At 38.8% G+C, this 20,957-nt stretch overlaps 1 protein-coding gene across 1 annotated transcript; it reads left to right on the plus strand.

Moving 5' to 3' along the window:
- The first annotated feature begins 415 nt into the window (after window positions 1–415).
- Window positions 416–13,970, plus strand: LOC108887887 (galanin receptor type 1). Its single transcript, XM_018683557.2, has 3 exons — window positions 416–1,406; window positions 1,506–1,571; window positions 10,457–13,970. Exons 1-3 carry the CDS (start codon window positions 747–749, stop codon window positions 10,775–10,777), a joined length of 1,047 nt encoding a protein of 348 aa, XP_018539073.1. The 5' UTR covers window positions 416–746; the 3' UTR covers window positions 10,778–13,970.
- Window positions 13,971–20,957: the final 6,987 nt, after the last annotated feature.

The raw sequence follows: 20,957 nt of genomic DNA on the forward strand, positions 1-20,957 counted from the left end.
TTTTTTACATATTTTGAAAGCTCATTTCCCCTTTATGAGAAAAGAGAATGAAACTCAAATATGGCAATCACAGCAAGACTGCCGAGCGAGATTGTTTTGCGGCATAGCCTATAGCAATTTTGAGAGTCCAAGCGGATAATCACAATAACATTTGCACCCGACACATACTGTGTCAAAACTAAATGAGTGTGACTAAGAAAATGGCACTGGCCCCTGGCATTTAAATTGCAAAGGGATGGTTTCAGAAAGGTGGAGAAGAAAATGTATCCAGATAAATATTTCTCCCTTTTTTTTCCCCAGGGTTTCTTGGGAGGTGGTATACTGGGTGCTGACGTGAATGGCACAGCCCAACCCCTGCTATAATGTGAGGGGAAAAAGTCCAGACGCAGAGAAATAGTCTACAGAGTGGATCTGCGCGGTCGGTGCGCAGACGCATCAGGTGCGCACCAGGAGAGAGGGAGTCCAAGACGCACAGCGGAATGACTGGTGAATGCTGCACAGAGAAGTAGATAGCTTTGGGAAATTTGTTTACTCGTATTACTGGTGTGAGGTGTGAGAATAAAGGAGGAGGATTTGCCGAAACCTTGAGCAAAAACAGTGTGTACAAGTAGCGCTAATGGAGGCGCACCAGACCATATACCCCTGCTCTGAAAACTCCGAGTCATGAGGCAGCAGTGGCACACAGACCTCCCTTAAGTCAGTGTGGCAGCGTTTCAAGTTAATTTAAAAGGGGGAAAAAAGAAATCATGAACTTATCAGAGTCTGTTTGGCTCTTGGAGGAGCCGTGGAACCTCAGCAGAGCGGAGGACCAGAAACTTTTATTCGGGATCGGCACGGATAATTTCATCACGCTGCTGGTTTTCGGGCTCATCTTTACGCTCGGTGTGCTGGGCAACTCCATGGTGATCACCGTGCTGGCCCGGAGCAAACCTGGGAAACCGCGGAGCACCACCAACATATTCATCCTCAACCTGAGCATAGCAGACCTCTCCTACCTGCTCTTCTGCATCCCCTTTCAGTCCACCATCTACATGATGCCGACGTGGGTCCTGGGCGCGTTCATCTGCAAATTCATCCACTATTTCTTCACCGTGTCCATGCTGGTGAGCATCTTCACCCTGTCTGCCATGTCCGTGGACCGATACATTGCCATCGTGCACTCCAGAAAGTCCTCCTCTATCCGGGTGGCGAAGCACGCTCTGATCGGAGTGGTGGTGATTTGGATACTCTCCCTGGCCATGGCAGCGCCCATCATGTATTACCAGAACATTTTTCACGGAGGGGAGAATCACACCTTTTGCTGGGAAGTGTGGCCAGATCAAAACCAGAAGAAAGTCTATGTCGTTTGCACGTTTGTGTTTGGTTATGTGTTGCCTCTGCTGCTGATTTCCTTCTGTTACGCAAAGGTAAGAAAAGCTAATCACCTGGGTCATGGGTCATTTAATGATTATGGAAATGATTGAACAATCTAAAATATTTCTTACATTTTTTTTTTTTACTTGCAGGTTTTAAATCACTTGCACAAAAAACTAAGAAATATGTCCAAAAAGTCAGAGGCATCAAAGAAGAAGGTATGTATCAATCCAGTCTTTTTTGGGGGGACCCTGGGTGGGGCGTAGATGGTATATGGTTTACGGCCATATGTTTGCAAACTTATCAGATTATAATCAGTCACAAACACTTAGTGAATACTGGATATCAGAAGTAGATGAGGTGATTTGCTACCTGTTGAATTACTGCAGAATTATATCAACTTGTAGAACTAAAAATAATTTAAAAAAAATATATATATATATAAGTTATGAAATCCAGTGAAAATAAAGCTGAAATCTATGAAAATCTCAATTGCGTAATAAATGTTCTTCTGAACCCCTGAATTGAGTATTACACTGTTATCTGCCATGATGTTTATAATCACTTAACTAATGGTGATGATTATGATGGTGATTTGGTGTCAGTCTTCATATACATTTCAATAAAAGGCACACGCAAGTCATACCTTTACTGAAATGCCCTTAATCCCCCTAGATCAGTGTGTTTCATGGTTCACTAAGCAGCAGCTCTTTTCTTCTGTTGACATATGGTTTGATTCAAAGCAGAGGACAATGTTCTCAGCCTTTAGGAAGATATATATCACAGCCACACCAGCCCACACTCCTGCACACATTATTCAACCAGGGACTCGTCGGTCTGTACCAAATGCTGTGCCATTTCCTCTAATTCAACAGGAAGGAAACTATTCCCATCCTCTCTGATTTTCCTTAGGGTCAGAGTAATGAATATTAATGCTATAATGCTCACTTTTAACTGGCACGCTCAACCAAAGTGGCAAAAAGGTAATGTGCAATCAAACTGCCGTCTAATCTTCATTATTCTTTGGTGGAGGTCATTTAGCTTCCCAGAGAGCCAGTTATCTGCTGTCGCCCGGTTGATTGCTTGATCTGTCGGTCTGTCTGTCCATTGTTCTTCACAGCTGGTCAGTTTAGCAGCACAATCTGATAACTGCCTTCTGCTATGAAGCCAGGGGTAAAGGCTGGGAGGGAGAGCGCTGATGGGAATGTAAATGTGCTTTGATGTACACCTCCCTACATACATGCTTTATTGCAGGAGGCTCAAAACAACAGTGGAAGGTAAAACAGGAATTTCAGATATTCTAATGATTTACTGTGCCCACTGTGCAGGGCACTGATGGAGAAATCACAAAGGGAATGTTAACACTGACAGCTTTGTGAGAAATGGTTCGCAAACAGTGCATTAAACCCAGACTGTGATACATAAATTAGCCTGGGAGGGTAGCTACTGTTTACCTATAACTGTCAGAACAGACAGTTTACACACACAGGTATCAACTACTTCAACAAACACATTGGTGCAAAAGGTGTAATAAGGAGCAATTTTATATTCACTTTAATGTTTTTCTGATATACTAGATGGTTCTTGTGGAAAAACCTGATGTTTCCTTGGATGTGTCTCACTGCATCAAGGAAACAGTTTAATGATAAGAAGATTAATGTGAAGCATAGTAACTTGTCGAATCAGTTGAAAATGAAAAGAAAAACATAATTAATTTAAATGACTTATACATATTATAAACTAATAGAGTGCTTTGGAAAAGTTAGAAAAAGGCAGCATAAAAGCTATCCCCCAAAGCTATTTTCACTTCCTGCCATGGTGTGAAATCAAGGTAAAGGTGCCACCGAGCAAAACACATTTTTAAGAGGAAACACATTTTGGCATGACATCTGTCCTGTTGTAGGTCCCATGATGATTTAACTCCCCAGGTAACTTCTACTCACAACTACTCATCAACTGAAACGCTGAAAAAACATAATCTGGCTGTTCAGTTGCAGCTTGCATGTACCACGGTAAACTCAGCACACCATAACTGTCTTGCTGGCCAGTGTTGCCTACTGTCACTCGTCTGTCATCGATGTCAACAATTTGGCTACAATCAGTAATATGAAATTATGTGAATAATTGTTGTTCAGTACTTTGCGAATTATGCTCTCTTGCCAAGAAATAGACAGGATCAGTGCCTCTAATGCACATGTTCAATACGTAGCTACAGCCAGCTACAGCTCTGTTAGTTTAGCTTAGCATAAAAACTTGAAACAAAGGGAAACAGCTAGCATGGCTCTGCTTCTGTCTAATGGTAACAGATTCACCTGCCACCTACCAGCACCTCAGAATCACAATAACACTTACGTTATTTTCTATGAAAACTGAAAGTTTTACAGGGGCTCATTGCTACACTCACACAATATCAACAGAGTAGCACAAACAGGAAAACCTACTGTTATTCTGACTCAGGAGAGTTCATGTGTTACTTCAAGATGGTTACCCCTGCTACTATCCTTGTAGTCACACCAATTAAATTGCCTAAATTAGTTATCATATTGGTCTGAATGTGAGATGATCCAGATGAGAAAACAACCCCTTTTCCAGTATCTGTTTTTCAGAAAACAACTTTTTGAGTCCAGACCTGATTCACATTGCTCATAGGCTGTCTTTTTAAGCTCATCATCTGTGACAGTCGTAATTCTTGGGTGTTAGGTGACAGATTTTTGCCCTGGCTTGTTTCAGCAGTGAAGACATCAGGAGACGCTATGAGTTTGTTTATAGTCTTCATGTATTTATATCCTGCATGGCAGGAAAACGTGTCACAAGCTTTCAGAAGCCCGCACAGGTTAAACTGCACCAACAAAACACTTGAGTTACTCTGAAAGACACCTATAAACAGTCTTGAAAACACTTGCTAGTCTTGTGACATTAAGGCCACAAACAACCCATAATTCAACACTCTCTGTAGAAGATTGCGTTACACTGGTACTCTCTCCATGAAAAAGACTGACTATCTGACTATCACTTTTTCAATCATAATTTCCAGAGAAAAATATACACATCTGGAGATCTTTCACCAAGCAGGAGATCAAGAGACTGACATCAAGAGACTGACATTTTTTCCCCAACTTGTTTGCTATTAATTATGGTCTGGGTGATATAATGTAAATATGGCATATGTGCAGGACTATTTTGTGTCCTGGTGCAATGACTGTGCTGCCTCTGCTGTGGCAAACACTCCACTGTCCATCTCTCTGCAAGAAAGGGAATAAGCATATCTTCCAAAATGTCAAACTATTCCCCCAAGCATAACCTAGTTTATCTTGAAGGAAAATCATGATTACACTGACTTAATATATTGTTATCAAAGAATCATGGGGCTGGTGGGATGTCTCCAAGCAAACGAGACCTATAAATAATTTGCAGCAGACCACACAACATACTTGGTGTATAATGTATAGGTATATGTAAGTGTATAATCAACAGTTTATGTGCTTCACTTAGGTCTCTGCAGCTCACTACCAGGCCTGTGAAATATAATGTCAGTGACAGCTGGGAAGAGCAAGGTTACTCCCACTGCTGTTGTGAAATACATCTAGACAAACTTCTTATCACCCTCAGCCACCCACAGTAGGAATCACACAGCCTCCAAAACTCGCCACTGTCACAAGCCAAACCGCCAAAGAAAGTACTAAGTCTTCTTTAATCTGTCTGTAGGGTCTTTGTGCAAAGATGTGACAAATATGTTCTAAAAAAAAATCTTTTAACCCCTCTGGTTTTTATGTCACACTCAGATAAAGAAAGTCTGAAATATTGTTGCTTTTTGGTTTAAAAACTGGAAGCCTTATTTACTATGTCTCCTTCTTAATGTTCTTGGGAATGCTAGAGTCATGGAGTTCATTTTACTTGGCACACAATTACGTTTTTAATGGATTCTCAGCGTTGAACCAGAGGTTACAAAGCCAGTAATTAGTACTGTAGGTTTAGGAGTTTTCTCTGAATGATATGAGTCAGGCATCCAGATGGAGGACACAGATGGTTTTGGATAATTATAAAAATGAATCTTTGGCCAAGTCATCTTGAAATTGTTTAACAGCATCTGTAATGTGAAATGGGGACAACTAATGCTTCAGAGACCAAACAGCTTATTGACAGTGTGGTGTTACTATCACTTGAGTGTTGCTATTGGAAAGTAAGTGTTACTAACTAAATGACAGTGACAATTAACAGTGTCACTCAGCATTACCTTGTAATTTCCGTGGATCTTCCACAGAAAATTAAAGTAACATTATCTGAAAGCAGTTCCAAAAAGTTGGAATTTATTTTCAGTTTATTAGTACAGTATTTAAAAGTGACTTAAGTCCAGGTGCAACAGAAACCTGTAAGATGGTCCAACTCCAGACATCACATTTGAAGACCCTAGTTCTGCAAGCCAGTAGCAATTTAGGTCCCAGAAAGACAAGTGTATCATTTCCTTTTTTACTTACAAACTTTTTTTAAACCAGATTTGAAAACATTTTAAGAGTTCTCTAAGGAAGTTAAATAGTGTTAGTATAATGTTATGTTTAATATTGCTCCTTGTAGTGTGAAAGTAAGGTTTAAGTAATAGTTTGCTACATTACCCCAGCAAATTCAACCTGTGTGCTTTTTTAATGTGCATTTTCAACATTTGCATAAATAAACTTGAGTAGAAATATCAGAAATGAAAAGAAGTCCAAATGTCAGGGGAAAAAAAAAAAGATTTTACTTAGTAAATGGTGAGTAATTTGAGTAGTAATTATTTATGTAGCCAGTAAATAATTTCTTGAATTAATACATGAAACAAACGTAAATGCCACACCTGTCACGTTTTCCACATGGTTTTAAGCCTTTAAAGGTTCAATTGGCATGCTCATATATCTCATTGCACCCACCTCCTCTGCAGTGTTTTAATGGCAGCTAACTGGAGAAGTGGATGACTAACCTTTCATTTTTGCATTAAGTTAGTATTAATATAAGTTAGTAATTAGGCTGGATCCTGCTTTTTTCACACCTACATGTTGAAATACTAACCTGTCCTACAAACATCCTTATAAAAGACTGAAGTTTAAGTTCTTTCTAACATACTTACAGATTGGATTATTCAATATAGAGACTTGTGCTTTTATATTTATGTGGCAGAAAAGGAAGTGATGCGCATCTGGGCAGCGCATGTCTGAACCTTCCACCACACCCAACATGTCTTGTGGCTGCAATGCATTCTTGCCTTTTGAGACGACTTCTGACAGCAGCCTCAGTAGCAATCTCACACAGACTCAAGAAACTGGCACCATGATGGATTTCTCTTGGTGCAATGTGATAATTGAGTACTGGTGCAAACACCACATAGATTCTGCCACACTGATGCCAAAACCTGATGATTATCACAGGTGTTTTACATGGCTGAACATTTCCCTGCAAACAAATTCTAATTTGTAACTGAAGAGGAAACATTATGTCATGTATCCATTAAAAAAAAGTAAGAACTGTTAGTGTTTTTATGGTGTGTACTTTTTCCGTAAAGGAGAAAAGTCTGTCTTGTGTCCAGCTTTGAGTTTCATTACTTCAGCACGGTGTTATATTCACATTAACAAATTGTGACGCTGTGAAATTGTTGCATAAGTAGAAGAGGGATCAGTGCAAGGTTAATATCTCAATATCAAAAATCTTGACAGCTTTTGACAAGTGAGGGTTAGAAGTAGAGACAGTGTGGCTGGAGAGAAGGGCCTGAAAGGCATGGATTTTATTAGTTTTCTCCCTGTGGTGGTGCTGCTGTTTATATTAGCCTAACTGATGGCTCTCAGGGGGTTGAGGTGAAGATATGAATGTGTTACAGAGGGTATCCAAACAAAGCGCTGCTATTAACATTCTGCCGCACTAAAACTGTGGGAACCTGTCCCTGGCTACTGTGTGTGTACGTGTGTGTGTGTGTGTGTGTGTGGTGTGTGCACACTTGTGTATTAAGATTGGGTTGATGTGGCAAGCCAATATTGACCTTTCATTTCAAATTGGATATGGTCCAGTCAGTGATGTTTATCTCTGATATGATCGATGAGGTGCAGTTTCATTACACATTCACTGTAAAAAAAGATCAATACTGGACTCAACTGTGGGAAGATCCTAAATTGAAATGATGATCACGGAGCATTTCATCAAACTGAACAAACATTTGCACTGATATGTTACCATTATTGTATTACTGACTCAGTGAGAGAGTTTTAGGCTACAACTGTAGCTACAGTTAATTAATTTTGGTCGGAGTTGAAATGTTTTCTAAAAAAGAAAGACTCTAATAACCTGCTTGTGCTTTTTTTTCGTATTACTTTTGTGTTAATGCCATCTAAATCTGATTGATTTTTATTTTTTTTGGCTACTTGGGTGCAGTGCAACAAGTTGTAAGCACAACACTAACAAATAATTACTGTTAATGTGAACATGTTAGCTAAAACTTATATACATCCAGCAGACACAGAGCAACATTAGAATTCATTTGGAATTGGTTTATCAGGGCATTTTCGCTGAAAAAAGCTGACTACTGCTGCCTACTGCTGCTAAAGTGACACTGATGAGAACTGTTAGACTGAACCAGAAAACCAAAATAATTATCTAAAAAAAAAAAAAAAAAACTAAAAAGCTTTGTAGAAGTAAGGCCAACTGCAGATCCAGTGATAATTTCCTCTAGGTTTGACACCATCATGACCCTTCTCCCTTCGCAATCAATCATTAACATAAAATTATGACAAGTGCAGCTTTAATAATACAAGAATATCAGAGATGGATATGACCATAGCCTTGCATCTTCAAGCATCAAATGTTCCCACATTCACCAACTAAAGCAGAAAACACTTGAGAGTTTCTATCATCGTGCGACTCAGCTTTTTCAACTCTATGCTTTTCTGACATGTCTTTGTACTTTCTGGTGCAAAGCCTGCATGAGTGTCATTATGTAAGATCATAGTTTCTGGATATGAATGCATGCATTCATGTCTCAGTTGTGTCCTATATCTGTTTATCATTCTCCCTATTCTTCTCTTCCTGTCACTTTCCCTGCTTGATATGTCACTATGCATGTACGACAACTCTATGATTTCTGATTGTTATATGCTTAAAAGGGTAGACACAATTTGTCCTGTTTTATCGATCATTTATAACTTTCCTTGAGCAAAAATACAGAAAAAGAATTTCAAATTAATTTCAGCCCTCTCTGTATTTTTTATTTTCAATGATGGGAACTAATTAGCTCTGGAATAAATCCACTTGCTATCAAGAAATGCAGTGGAGGAGCCCAGCAGATCAGGCAGCATGTAATTAGTTTTTTTTTTATGATGACGCTTTCCAGCTGTAGCCTTTGGCTTTCCTGATAGTCTTGCCTGAAGTAATGACACCCACCACTTTCCTCTGTACAAAATTGTTACGTTAAATTATCACATTTTCTTAAAATATGTATATCTAGTCAATGTCTTATTTTGGGGCTCTTTAAAGCGAGAATGTGTGAATAAATACTTTTCTGCTAAGCTTTAAGATGAAGCTGTAGAAGAAGTGCCACACGTGCCATCAGTTGCTCATGAAAATAAATTACTCATGAGGTCATGAAGTGAATACATGTGTGTGCTTTTCAAGGGTTTTCGGACCTTTCTCAGAGATAATTAGGTGCCAGCTCTCGTGGCGGTGAGGTCTCCTCTGCCACTGTTCCTCTTGCTCAGCCTGTTTATTGCATTAGTGGTTGTTTTCTTACATTCCTGTCATTGTTAAGAGTGCAATGTTCAAGGCTTAACAAGCCTTATGGATGGGAGGCCTCAATAGTCTTTGTAAGCCTGATATAAAGCTCTGTAAACATGTACACAATTGAAATAACATGTATGTATTATACAGATTTACTATTATTTTCTTTCCACTCACAAGTGTACCACATTTATTTGCTGTACAACTGAATAAATAATACACAAGAGTATTTGCATCATGGCCAGATCTGATATGTGGATTATCTAAACATTTGCAGGAGAGCAGCTTGATCTGCTTAGTGAAATGTCAATAGGGTAATATGATTTATGTGCTGTCAGTCAGTTAAATGTAATACAATTACTAGTTTTATGAGGCCCTGAATGAGTATGGAGTTGCACACAAATTGATCTACTACATCTGATGGTACAGCTAATATTCATGTCATCATTTTAAAGCTGCACTAATCAGTATTTTTATATTAACAATAGATCAAATGACTATGCATATTTTGAAAAGGGTATCACCAAGTCTCCAGGAGCATTTTTGCATCTTATAGCTCATTGTTCTGGTTATTCAATCTCCAGTTATGTGTCCAGTTGCAACAGGCAGCTGTCTTCAGCGAAAAACCTCTGAATGCCTCCCCAACACCAAGCAGCAAATGGACACATTTAGCAGCTAGCTTTTAAGTATTGAAGCATTCAACAGCCAAAGAGGAGGAGCTGGTGGAGTCCAAAACAGAGCGAAAAGAAGAGTTTATGTTTGACTTACCTCTGCCAGATCACCAGAAACACGGCTCCAAATGAATCTTAATGTTGCTCTGTATCTGCAGGATGTGTAACTCAGTAACCACAGTTTGCTAACACTTTTGTCACTAAGCAGCTTTAAGGAAAGTATTTGGGAGGACTGGCCTGTAGCCAGTAAAGACAAAATAAATTCACTATTGAATCATTCATGCAATCCTGACAGATTGTTGCACCATGCTAACACACCTCCATACACTGGGCCTCAGAAGAACACCAAAAATACCATAACCTTAGTGTCACTGACCCCAGGTTCACTTCAGTATTACACATAAACAAATATGTATTTTGTTTGCCACCACTTTGAATTTTTCAGTAACAAAAAGAAATCATTAACTTGATGATACAGTAGTATCATCAAGTTAATGATAAAGAATAATAGTAGAGCAGCTCTAGAATATTAACAAAGAAAACCTCTCCAAGGCACCAACCTCTCGAAATCTTACTTCATTTTTTTTAATCCTGACTAACACTTGAGCACAGCATGTCAATATTGTCAATGATGTCCTTGAAATCACTGACTAAATCTCTCTGCTGTTCCCGTCTGTTCTCTGTTACTCATTTGTGGATTCCAGACGGCTCAGACGGTGCTGGTTGTGGTGGTTGTGTTTTGCCTCTCTTGGCTCCCTCATCACGTCGTTCACCTCTGGGTGGAATTTGGGACCTTCCCGCTGAACCAGGCCTCCTTTGTGTTACGGGTGGCTGCTCACTGCCTGGCGTACAGCAACTCATCTGTCAACCCGGTCATCTACGCCTTCCTGTCGGAGAACTTTAGGAAGGCTTACAAGCAGGTTTTCAAATGCCAAATCGGGACCAGTGACTCCCCGCTCAACGACATTAAAGAGATCCGCAGCAAAGCAGACACGCCCCCCTCCACTAACTGCACCAACGTTTGACTGACAGGGTGTGGATAGTGATGTGAAAATGAATTAAGGCAACTGTCACACTGAAAGTCAGAATATCATCATAGAGACAGATCCAGCAGACATAAGTGGGTGTTTTTTTTTTTTTTTTTTTTTTTTTTTATGTAGGTGAGTCTAGTTGCTTGGATATTGCGACAGCTGTACTGTTCCACATAAACGCTGTTCATTATACCTGAACTAGAGATAAAGCCACTGTGGCTGCAGGACATGATTACTTGCTCTTTGATCAGTCTCTGTTTCCTGCATCTCTTCATTTCATAAAAACCCGTGGAGTCTGAAACTCAGGAAAATGATCCCCCTCTGAAGTGAAACTCATTCTGCTTGCAGACAATAGTTACATGTCACTTCATGGTATATCTATAAGCCAATATATTAAAAAATATTAGGCATCCTCAGACTTAAAAATCTCTCTTTTTTTCAGAAAGTAAGAATTGCATTGCTGAGACAAAACATAATCATCTGCTGCAGTAAAACTCCTGTATGACTGTGTCTTTTCTGTCTGAACAGTGTTGGGTATTACTTAGTAACATTTTACAGACCTATGATCACTTTTCAGGAGCCGGCAAGGTATTGCAGTTTCAAATCTAGTAATTACATTATACATATTCATTCCAGTAATGCCCTGTTGGCTGATTTGCTGTCTTACCAGGAGTTGTGGTTCATTTCTCTCTGTACATTCAGTAGAGAAACATTAGGTTGTTTAGTTTAACTAGCTTGACGCATGGTTAGCGTTAATGTTCTCTACTGAAAGAGAAGAATTGTCCTTCCCAGTAACTCCAAAACTATGTATATGTCATAAATTAGAAAAGGCAAAGTCTAATGTACATGTTTTAACTTACACTTAATCTTATTGTGCTGGGTTAACTTGGATGTAGTATGGCATACTTTTCAGGTTTAAAATGAGTTACTCTTTTTTTGTAACACTGCCTACCCTCCACCAGAATGACTTGACACTACAGATAATATATGTGTAAAACTGTCTCTTGTAGCACAGCATACAGTCATTGGGGCTAAGCGAGCTGCTTATGTTCTTCAGTCCTCCAATCTGTAGGCTGGCACCTTGTTACATTATAACATTTTGTGTTCTGTTTCTTAATGTGAAATACAGAGGATGCATTGTTTCTAAAAGAGGTTTTGCTCCGTAATAAAAATCTATGTAACATAACAAGTGATTGATTACATTCTACGCAATCTAGCAAACTGCTCAACACTGCTAAAAAATGCTCACCACTGTAGATAAAACAAAACAAAACAAAGACAAGAGAAAAAATATGCCATTGCCATTGCACTCAGTATGATTAAAGCCTGTATTTTAAACAGATTTGTAAATATTGTGAACACTGAAGCTGATATTCACATCTGCCTGTGAAAGCCTCACTCTATATTTGGCTGTTTTTGGATTGTTTTCTGCTGTATGACTGAGCCAGGCTGTTGGACATATAAAGCTCAATGTTTGTTTTTTGCACCCTTTCTGGTAGCCATCTTTCTAACCACAAAAACAATCTAACAGGATATCCTGTAAGAAATGAAGAATTCTGATGTTGTATGCCATATATATGTGATGTGCCAAGCCTCCACACAGCAGCTTTACCTCACTATATTCAAACAAAATCATTAAAACAAAACCTTATGAGACCTTTAACTCGGACAGGTGTCGAACAGTATTGTACGTACATCTTTGTTGTGGACTTGAAGGAATGTGTTGCATCCATTACTCACTTTTTGTTTTTACCAGAAAAGGAACGCAAACAAACTTCAGCATGGATTTTCAGGCTGAGGTTACGCAACCATGTGCCATGGAAAAGAAATGAGTCTGCTGCGGGTCTTTGCAGCAGCAGCTGATTTGACTGATGAACACCAACCTCATCCAGAGAGGAGGAACTAATCAGTGTAATCAGCAGACTCTCATCCTCACTGTCAGTGAGGATCTCAGATGAGTCAAGGATTATTCCCACAGGGCAGAGGAGGTGCAGTTGATGACTTTCTATACTCACTATAGTGCTGACTGTACAGATGGTAACACTTCTTCATGCCCACACAGGACTGGGGGATTTTTTTTTTTTTTTAACGGGACATGTGAGTGGAAACCTAATCTGAAGGACATGGCTATTTGTTGGTGAGATTAATTCATAGAATTTCTTGGGCAAATGATGCATTCATGGAACACATTGGAGTGGTGTTTCCTTCAAAAAAAACAATATAAAGAGCACAGGAACAAAAGGATAAATGCATTGTTTTTGAAGAACTTTAGATTACAGCCCACAAATTATAGTGTAATTATTATAAATATTAGTATGTATGTGATATCAATAAAATACTTGACACATGTCTAAACTGAGACAAATATTTGAGGGCTGGAGAGGAAGACAAGTGGTTAGAGTTCATAAAAATGTCTTTGTGACAGGGATTTAAAAATAAATTACAAATAAAATCAGAATGAGCCATTTGTCAGTCATCCAGTGTGTCCTCTAATTGTATGGGCCATGTAATTATAAGAGTACTAATGGTATAATTTATTTATGTCACCTCCTTAATGCTTATTTCTTACCCTTTTATTCCCTTTTACTTTTTGTGTTGTACAAACCAGGATTTAGATACATATTAAGTAAATATTTACACTCTAATTTGCAGGCTGTATTCTAAAGATTTCATTTTGCTAAGACACATTTTTTTTTTAAATGTTTTCAGTTTTTAATGCTAAAACAGCCAGAATATTTCTCTTTTAGAGACATTTAAAAGAATGTGCACTGCACATACTGTTGAGTGAGGGCATGCAATAAAGGTGCTGTTTCTTAGTGTAGGTATTTTGATGGATTCACTTTTTTCAGTTTTTATTTATTCATTCACGTAGATGATACTGGTTGTACAGCTTTTCAGTGCTTTGTGTGTTTTACTGAGGTTGTCTTGGTGTGTCTTCTCAACCTTGTTTCCTGTAATTCAGCAGTAAAATCAAATAATCTACCAGAATAGGAAAAAAAAGATTATTTTCTTGTCTGTTTAATCTTTCTGTGCTTGAAATGCAACATGTGAGAAACAGTTAAGGCTCTCCGAAGTGCTCAATATCTGGATGGTATCTTGAAATATATCCAGGCTTTTGATTGTGTCTTTATGCAGTGCTACTTATATTATATAATTATATTAAACTCTGTGAAATCTTTTCATTCTATTCCAAACAAGACCTGCTTTGCATTTATTTTAACTTCCTCAGCCTTTCCTCGCAGATGAAAATCTCTAAAAAAGGTGTTCTCACATCTCATTGAGGCCTCCACTTCCATAAAAGGAAGCTTTTCTGCAGTCTCACAGACAGAAAACAACAACCCTCACCTCCCTCGCTGTCGCAGTGTGTTGTGGCCAGAGAGAAAGAAAATAGCACTGTAGGTTCCCACCAGTTGGGTTCCCCTCAGAGTTTGGTTTTGTTGATTGCGCACTAGTGAAGTACATTTCCTGGCATCAAATCAACTCAGTGGTCCCTAAGAGGTCTGAGGAAACGGCCTGTCTTCCCATGATACCTTGTACTGTAAATGCAAGAGGGGACCTCTTTTAGGCCAACTCTATTAACAAAGATGCTAATAGCCATGAATTGGCAAGAGTAAAATAAAAAAAGTATTCATATTTAATTTTGCACATTGAAAAATATTCCAACAAAAGCATATCAGATAGAGTTGGAGCTACAAAGAGCAGTTGTGTCCACAGGTGAACAGGTGAGATGAAATAATACAAGGGACATTTGGTTATAGTAATGAAAGGTCCAGAGGAAACAAGGGACCTGGCTGCTTTTACCAGTAACATTTGACTAGAATTATAGAGGATGAAACCACATGAAATCAAACTAAGAACTGGAGATGTTTTCTTTGTTGTGAGGTTGTATTGTGTTTTCATAATGACTGTTGTTTGCTATATTGTTTCTGAATTCACATAAAACAGAGTCACAGTTGTAGCGCTGCAGTTCAAATAAACCTTTTTTAGCCATAGCAGCAGAGTGGTTCTGAGGGTACTATCTGAAACACTGACATCACAGTGTAGATATGAGTTTCTCTGACTGAACTGTAGTTTACTCTTTGAAATACAATCAAAGCAGCTAGTATGACTATAGACTTAGTTTTGTTAATAATGTAATAATAGCATCTTGTGCTATGAAAGCTAATCATAATGTAATTCTGCTTGTCCTCTAGTTACATTCTGGTTAAAAATGTAACAGAGGGTGAACTGTAATGAAAGAAAATATTATCTTACCTGTTGACTTCAAGGGGCTATTTGTAAGTTTTCTCTGCCACTGAACATGTTCTCTTGCCAGGAGTGGTTAATGGTGATGGTTGCCTGCCAAGAGTGTCAGCCATCATTGTGTTTACAAGAGCAGTGCTACTTCTTAAGGGTGTGGACAATACAGTGCATTGATATTGGAAAGTCACAACATAGGCAGCCTGGGTTTGGGGCTAACTGGCTGGTTAGCATGCTCACTTCAGTCATAGAAAAGAAATGATAGAACTTTCCACCGCTGGAAAACAGTGTTGAGTAAAGGCATTAAATTTGATACTGAACTTGCCACATTTCTTGTGGTACTGGTAAGACTGGTAAGTAAACAGCTGTTAATGCTAATGTTTGCTATGTAGGGATAGCAAAAAGTTACACATAGCTTGTTAAAAGATGCAGTGGGATAGATTATACACATAGAAAAAAACACACACTTGCTTCCTCCAAATGAAGTTCAGTTGTGTGCACAAACAAAAATAATGAATCCAAATCAGTTATGTAAAACTCAATCAACTTTTTTTTTCACCAGGAAAAGTTATTTTTGTTGACATGCAGCATACGTCGAGGTACCAAACACACTGTGATACATGTGTTGACATATTTTGTCTATCCAACACATTAATATTCACAACAGTTATTTGAGCCAGACTGACAAGGTGTTACACAAAGGAAAAAATGAACTCACTCACTTGAACAAAGTTGTTCTTCTGCTGGTGTACATTTTGATTTACTTGCGTAGTTGTGTGCATTCTGCCTGAAGTTTACAGATATCTGAGTAATGATGACAGGCATAATGGACACCTCCTCTTGTCCCGAGCTTGGCCTGAGTCACACAGTGTGTGATGGTGAATTACTCCCACAGATGCTTTTTTTTTTTTTTGTGACTGCTATCAGTTCATCTTTGATGGCCGTTTATGTAATAACCTCCTCTGAGCTGTACACCTCAATGGGAGCACAGGGCCGCAGAAAGCTATGGTAAAACTTGTCGGTACATAACTGCTTATTTCTTCTAGGCCATTCAAGTTTGTGTGTTATATCACCAAAGTTGCTGCAGCAACAGGAGCACTATCTTACTTTTTGTTGATGTCAAGGTGATCTCATTGCTACCTTAAGAGCCTCTAATGAACACTTGTGAAATAAAAATGTGTACAATTTGGGATTAATGATGCTCTCTAACAGATTTCACAGCTACGGTTGTATTTCACAGCACAGCTGCATAGAGTTAATGAGTCATAACTATCCTTTTACTGAAAACTAATAAACTAATTTTGCTTTCATGAAAGAAATACAATCAGGAAGAATAGGAGAGCAGCACTTCATCTCCTCTCATGTTTTTTTAGCCATGTTTTTACCCATCTATTACATAACGCTTCTTTCTTCTGAAGAATAGACATATTACCACTAATCTTACAGTCACACCTTGAGATCGGCACAAAAGCTTATTGCCACTCACACAATGGTTTTTATACCACAGGAGGATAAGAGACAAAAAGCCCTCTCACTGCAAGCAGCCGAAAAACACTCGACCGAAGCGGTGATCAACATCCAGACTTAAAGATCGCTCACTCAGTCACTCACTCATAAACAAGCATGTTGCTCACTCTGCCCACGTACAGACAGTGCTGCCTCATTTCTTCTGAGCTGGCTGTTATCTAATTGACGTTGATGAAGCGAAAATGGGTTCAAGTTCAGCTTCACTGAGCAGCGGCGCCAACTGGAGATACAGTGTTGAAATAGACAGATAGACTGAAAAGGTCACCCATTACCAAATGTGTGTGTTACTACATTTAACCTTTGAAATTATTCATTAAAATGCATGTAAGCTGCCATTAGTTCCCTGAAATTCACACCTTCCTAATTCACTGCATTTCTGACTTTTTTTAAAGCTGTCCATTAAATGAAGGGTTTCCTTTCCAGGCTGTCTGTTTACCATAAAATTGCTGAAAAGGAGTTTATTCTTTTCCTTACTTTCCAGAAAGTTTAACTGCCACTCTGCAGAGCAGGAGAACATCATGCAGTGAATGTCTGAGCTCTTGTAATTATGACTGATGCATGATTAGTGGAGACATGGTTAAGTTTCACAACTGTTATTGTTATTATTTGTTTAGATTAGAATAAATCATCTGTTTGATTCTGGCTGCTAGCTGTAGCATGATCAACATGGCTAAAAAGTGAGAAACAACCATAAGAATCCCTGTTTGAACTAGAAACCCTGATCACGGTGCTGTGATAAAGGCAAACACCCAGTTGTATTAATAAGTGGGCAGGTTTTGTTATTGAACTAGAAGGAATGATGCCAACTGACAGCTCTCTCCATAGTCTGACCAGCCATAGGGACTAATCCCTGTGGGCTGATGGACCGTAAACAATCTATAAAGTTGACCCCAGAGGATAACAGGGTTGAATTTCTGTCTCAGTCCAATAGTCCATAGCTCCCTCCATAAAATGAATGCCTGTCCGGGGTTCACTTTTGTTTTACTACAGTTTCTCTCACTCTTCACCTTTTTTGCCTCCTCTTTTCATAGTTATTCTGGTTGTTCAACTAATCTAATCTAATCCAATCTAAACTAACTAATCTAAACTATGATGGCATCATTATTCTACAGCCATTACACTGATTAGAAGTTAAAAAAGTAGCAAAAAAGTTGTCTATTGCCACTGTAACCCCCCCCCCCAAAAAGGCAATATTTTCATTTCATTTCATTTTTTTTAAACATACTTCTGCACTTGATAGTGGAAAAATTGCTTTCAGGTCGCTGTGATCGTGTGATACATGGGCACTGCAAAACCCCTTCCAGAGTGACAAACCAATTACTACAGCTACATGTCTATTCCCAGAAAAGCATTAGGGAAACAGCATGGGCTATTCCATGCTGTGGAGCATGGACTGACTCACTAACACATAATACAAAAATAAAAAAATGTTATATGAGCACATGCAACCTTTACAGCCTTAGAAATTGAGGAGAAAGTATGTGAAAAATAAACGTTTAGTTTAATTTCCTCACAGAATAAAGAGTCACTGCTGTATTTGCAATCCAGTATGCATCAGTGCTATGAAGCCAAGATCCAGAACCACTGACTTTTGTGCCAGCATTTCACCAATACTTCACCACGGGACACAATAGCAAAAATTACAGAATTTGTTAGTTTGTGTTAATAACAATAGGAAAATTTGTTTTTTTTGTTGTTTTGTTTTCAGCATTCAGAGTTGTCTCTCAAGTATGTTTTAGTCAATTTGCAAAAGAGATCTTATTAGCAACACTTAAAGATCTGTTACGTTCTATCAAGGCAGTGTGGAATGCCAGTTCTATAATCTTAATGCATGACAGCAAATTGGCTGCTTTGTATTCAGGTCAGGTTTTGCCCCCGTGGCTACAAAGGCTGAAGAGGCCCTTGATGATAGAGTTAATTCCCTCTCCTTCGCCTCACTGCTGAGACATCAGCTATTCCCAATCACCCTGAATAGAACACTTACTGTACTATCTGCAGGCACACGGGTTAGAATATTAATGCACTGATAATACCTGAAGCATAATGACCACAGACCTCTCCACACCACCGTTCATTAGAGTTATGAAATGATTTCACAGGTTTTTTTCATATTTCCACATCATTAATCATAGATGATAACTTCTAGAGAGTCATTAATCTCTGCTACTTAATGACGCTTCTTTAACTTCGATGTGCAATCATTAAGTGATCGCTACATTATAGGTATATTAGCTCAGTAGCTTTTTAAACTACCAGTCGGGAATGCAGTGGTTACAAATTAGATTATACAGTATTCATTACTGCAGAGGGGAAATGGATTCGAATAACGAGTGTGTTGTGCTGGTGCATCTCTGTCACCAAAAGTGTGTTTCAAATCAATATGACAGGAGTGTTGCACATTATTCAGTAGTAAGTTTTAACACCCACACACACACACACACACACACACACTTTTATAATAGAAGTAAATCTAAAGGTGTATTCACACTGAACGAAGCAGTTTTTATAGGCAGCATGATTACATACAAGAAAGTGCTGGTCAGAAATAAACAAATTAATCTTTTATACTGGTATTATGGGAGTTCGATACAAATTGAGTTTGCACTGGTATTACACTTGTTAGTACCTCCATTCCTAGTCCAACACTAACAAAAGCTCACCTTTTATACTCTATGTTCTCAAATTAAAGCATTACAACCTTAGTGTTGCGTACTCACTTAAGTACTGTGTGACAAAGATGAGCTTGCTTTAAGCAGTGCAGGTGGTGCTTGGCTGAATCATGTTTTTCCCTTGGGGCTTACTGTAGCCGTGTGCACCCGCTGCTGAGAACACTAAGTACTACAGACCCGTATAAAAACTCCACCTGTCTTGATATAACATATGTGCGTTTTATGTTTTATGTTCTGTAAAAGGCACATTACATGTAGCATTGACACAATTATCTCAGCATGGTAAGAAAAAAACAGCTACAGCTTCACATTTTGGGAGGGCAGTAATCCATGTTGTTTTACTTATTACATATCATGTTAGTGTGCTCTCCACTCTGTTGGCCTGAGGGGTGCACAACATCCAATATTCAAAATATTCAGTATATCTAAAAGCCCAAATCTGGTATACACAGAGGGAAAATAGCACTCAAACCTCCTGGTACTAATACAAGGTCACTGAAAAGACGTGAGTGGACACAAACAGATGCAAATTAAGGCGAAAATGCATCCATGCGAGTTGAAAATATTTCAAATTGAACAGAAAATTAGTGCTCAGCCTGAGGCATTATGGACGTATGCAGAGGCAAATAAACACAGACTGCAAAAACACTCAGCTGTCAAAGTTCAGGCAAATAGTGCAGGGTGAAAATCTGCTCTGCATTTAGTCTTAATACACTGCAAGTTGCTGAGCTCTAAGTTAATGTGATCATGTTGTGCAGGCTGTGTGTATTTTTAGCCAAAGTGTGGCTTTGGGGATGGCAGTGTTGTGGTCATTGGTCCACCACTCTAGTCCAGTCTGAACTCTGCTAGCAACTACTGGGTGGATTGCCATGAAATTTTTATGGTACCCAGAAGATGAGTCCCTCTGACCCTGAGCTCTTCTCTTGTGGCAGCATGTTTTTGATACTTTTGTTTTTAGTGAAATATCTCAACAACTATTTCATGGATTGCCATGAAATGTGGTGCAGACCCAGTATCCTCATCAAGTAGATTTCTTTGTCCAGTATTTTGTTTTATGATCAAAACTAATGGCATTCCCATCAGCCTGTTTTTATTGTAGTGTTTGGTGCTGTTTTGATATGGAAGAGACCCAGGGCAAACAATGTAAGACTGAGGATACTCTGATGAATGGCAGATTGTACCAATTTCCCCTGCAATGTATCATTGTTCTAAAAACTAAGTTGTGCCATCAGAATAACTGAAAAGATGCTACTGCTGCATAAAAATTTTCTACAGTGGCTTCAGTGCTATGAATCATCATATTGGCAGTGATGACTTATGTGGGATAGTGAAGTAGAAATTTTCTTTCCACCCCCATGTACAGGCCAAAGAGTTTATAATGTGGGATGTTTCCTTGTGAAATCATGCAGGTGTCAGCTGCTGACTTGCAACTCTTTTGCTGTGTCACACAAAAGCATTTCTCCTCCTAACTGCAGCTAAACATTTCACTGTCTCTCTGCTTCCCTGTAGATTTATATAATCTCTATCATTCACTTTGATTACCATCATTTGAGAGCTTTTTTCTGTGTGCATACATCAAAAAAAGAGAAGATTAAGAAAGAAGAGACAACTGCAGGTCAACTCGCTCTTTGGTCCTTTAGGACTTATCTGAGGAAAAAGTTAAATGTGCACATGTTTTTGCTGCTTTAACATCCCAATCAATAACCACCTCAGAGAGAAGACACTGCAGCATTTGCAAA

This window comes from Lates calcarifer, linkage group LG15 (genome assembly GCF_001640805.2).
Source record: "Lates calcarifer isolate ASB-BC8 linkage group LG15, TLL_Latcal_v3, whole genome shotgun sequence".
Lineage (NCBI taxonomy): Eukaryota > Metazoa > Chordata > Actinopteri > Centropomidae > Lates > Lates calcarifer.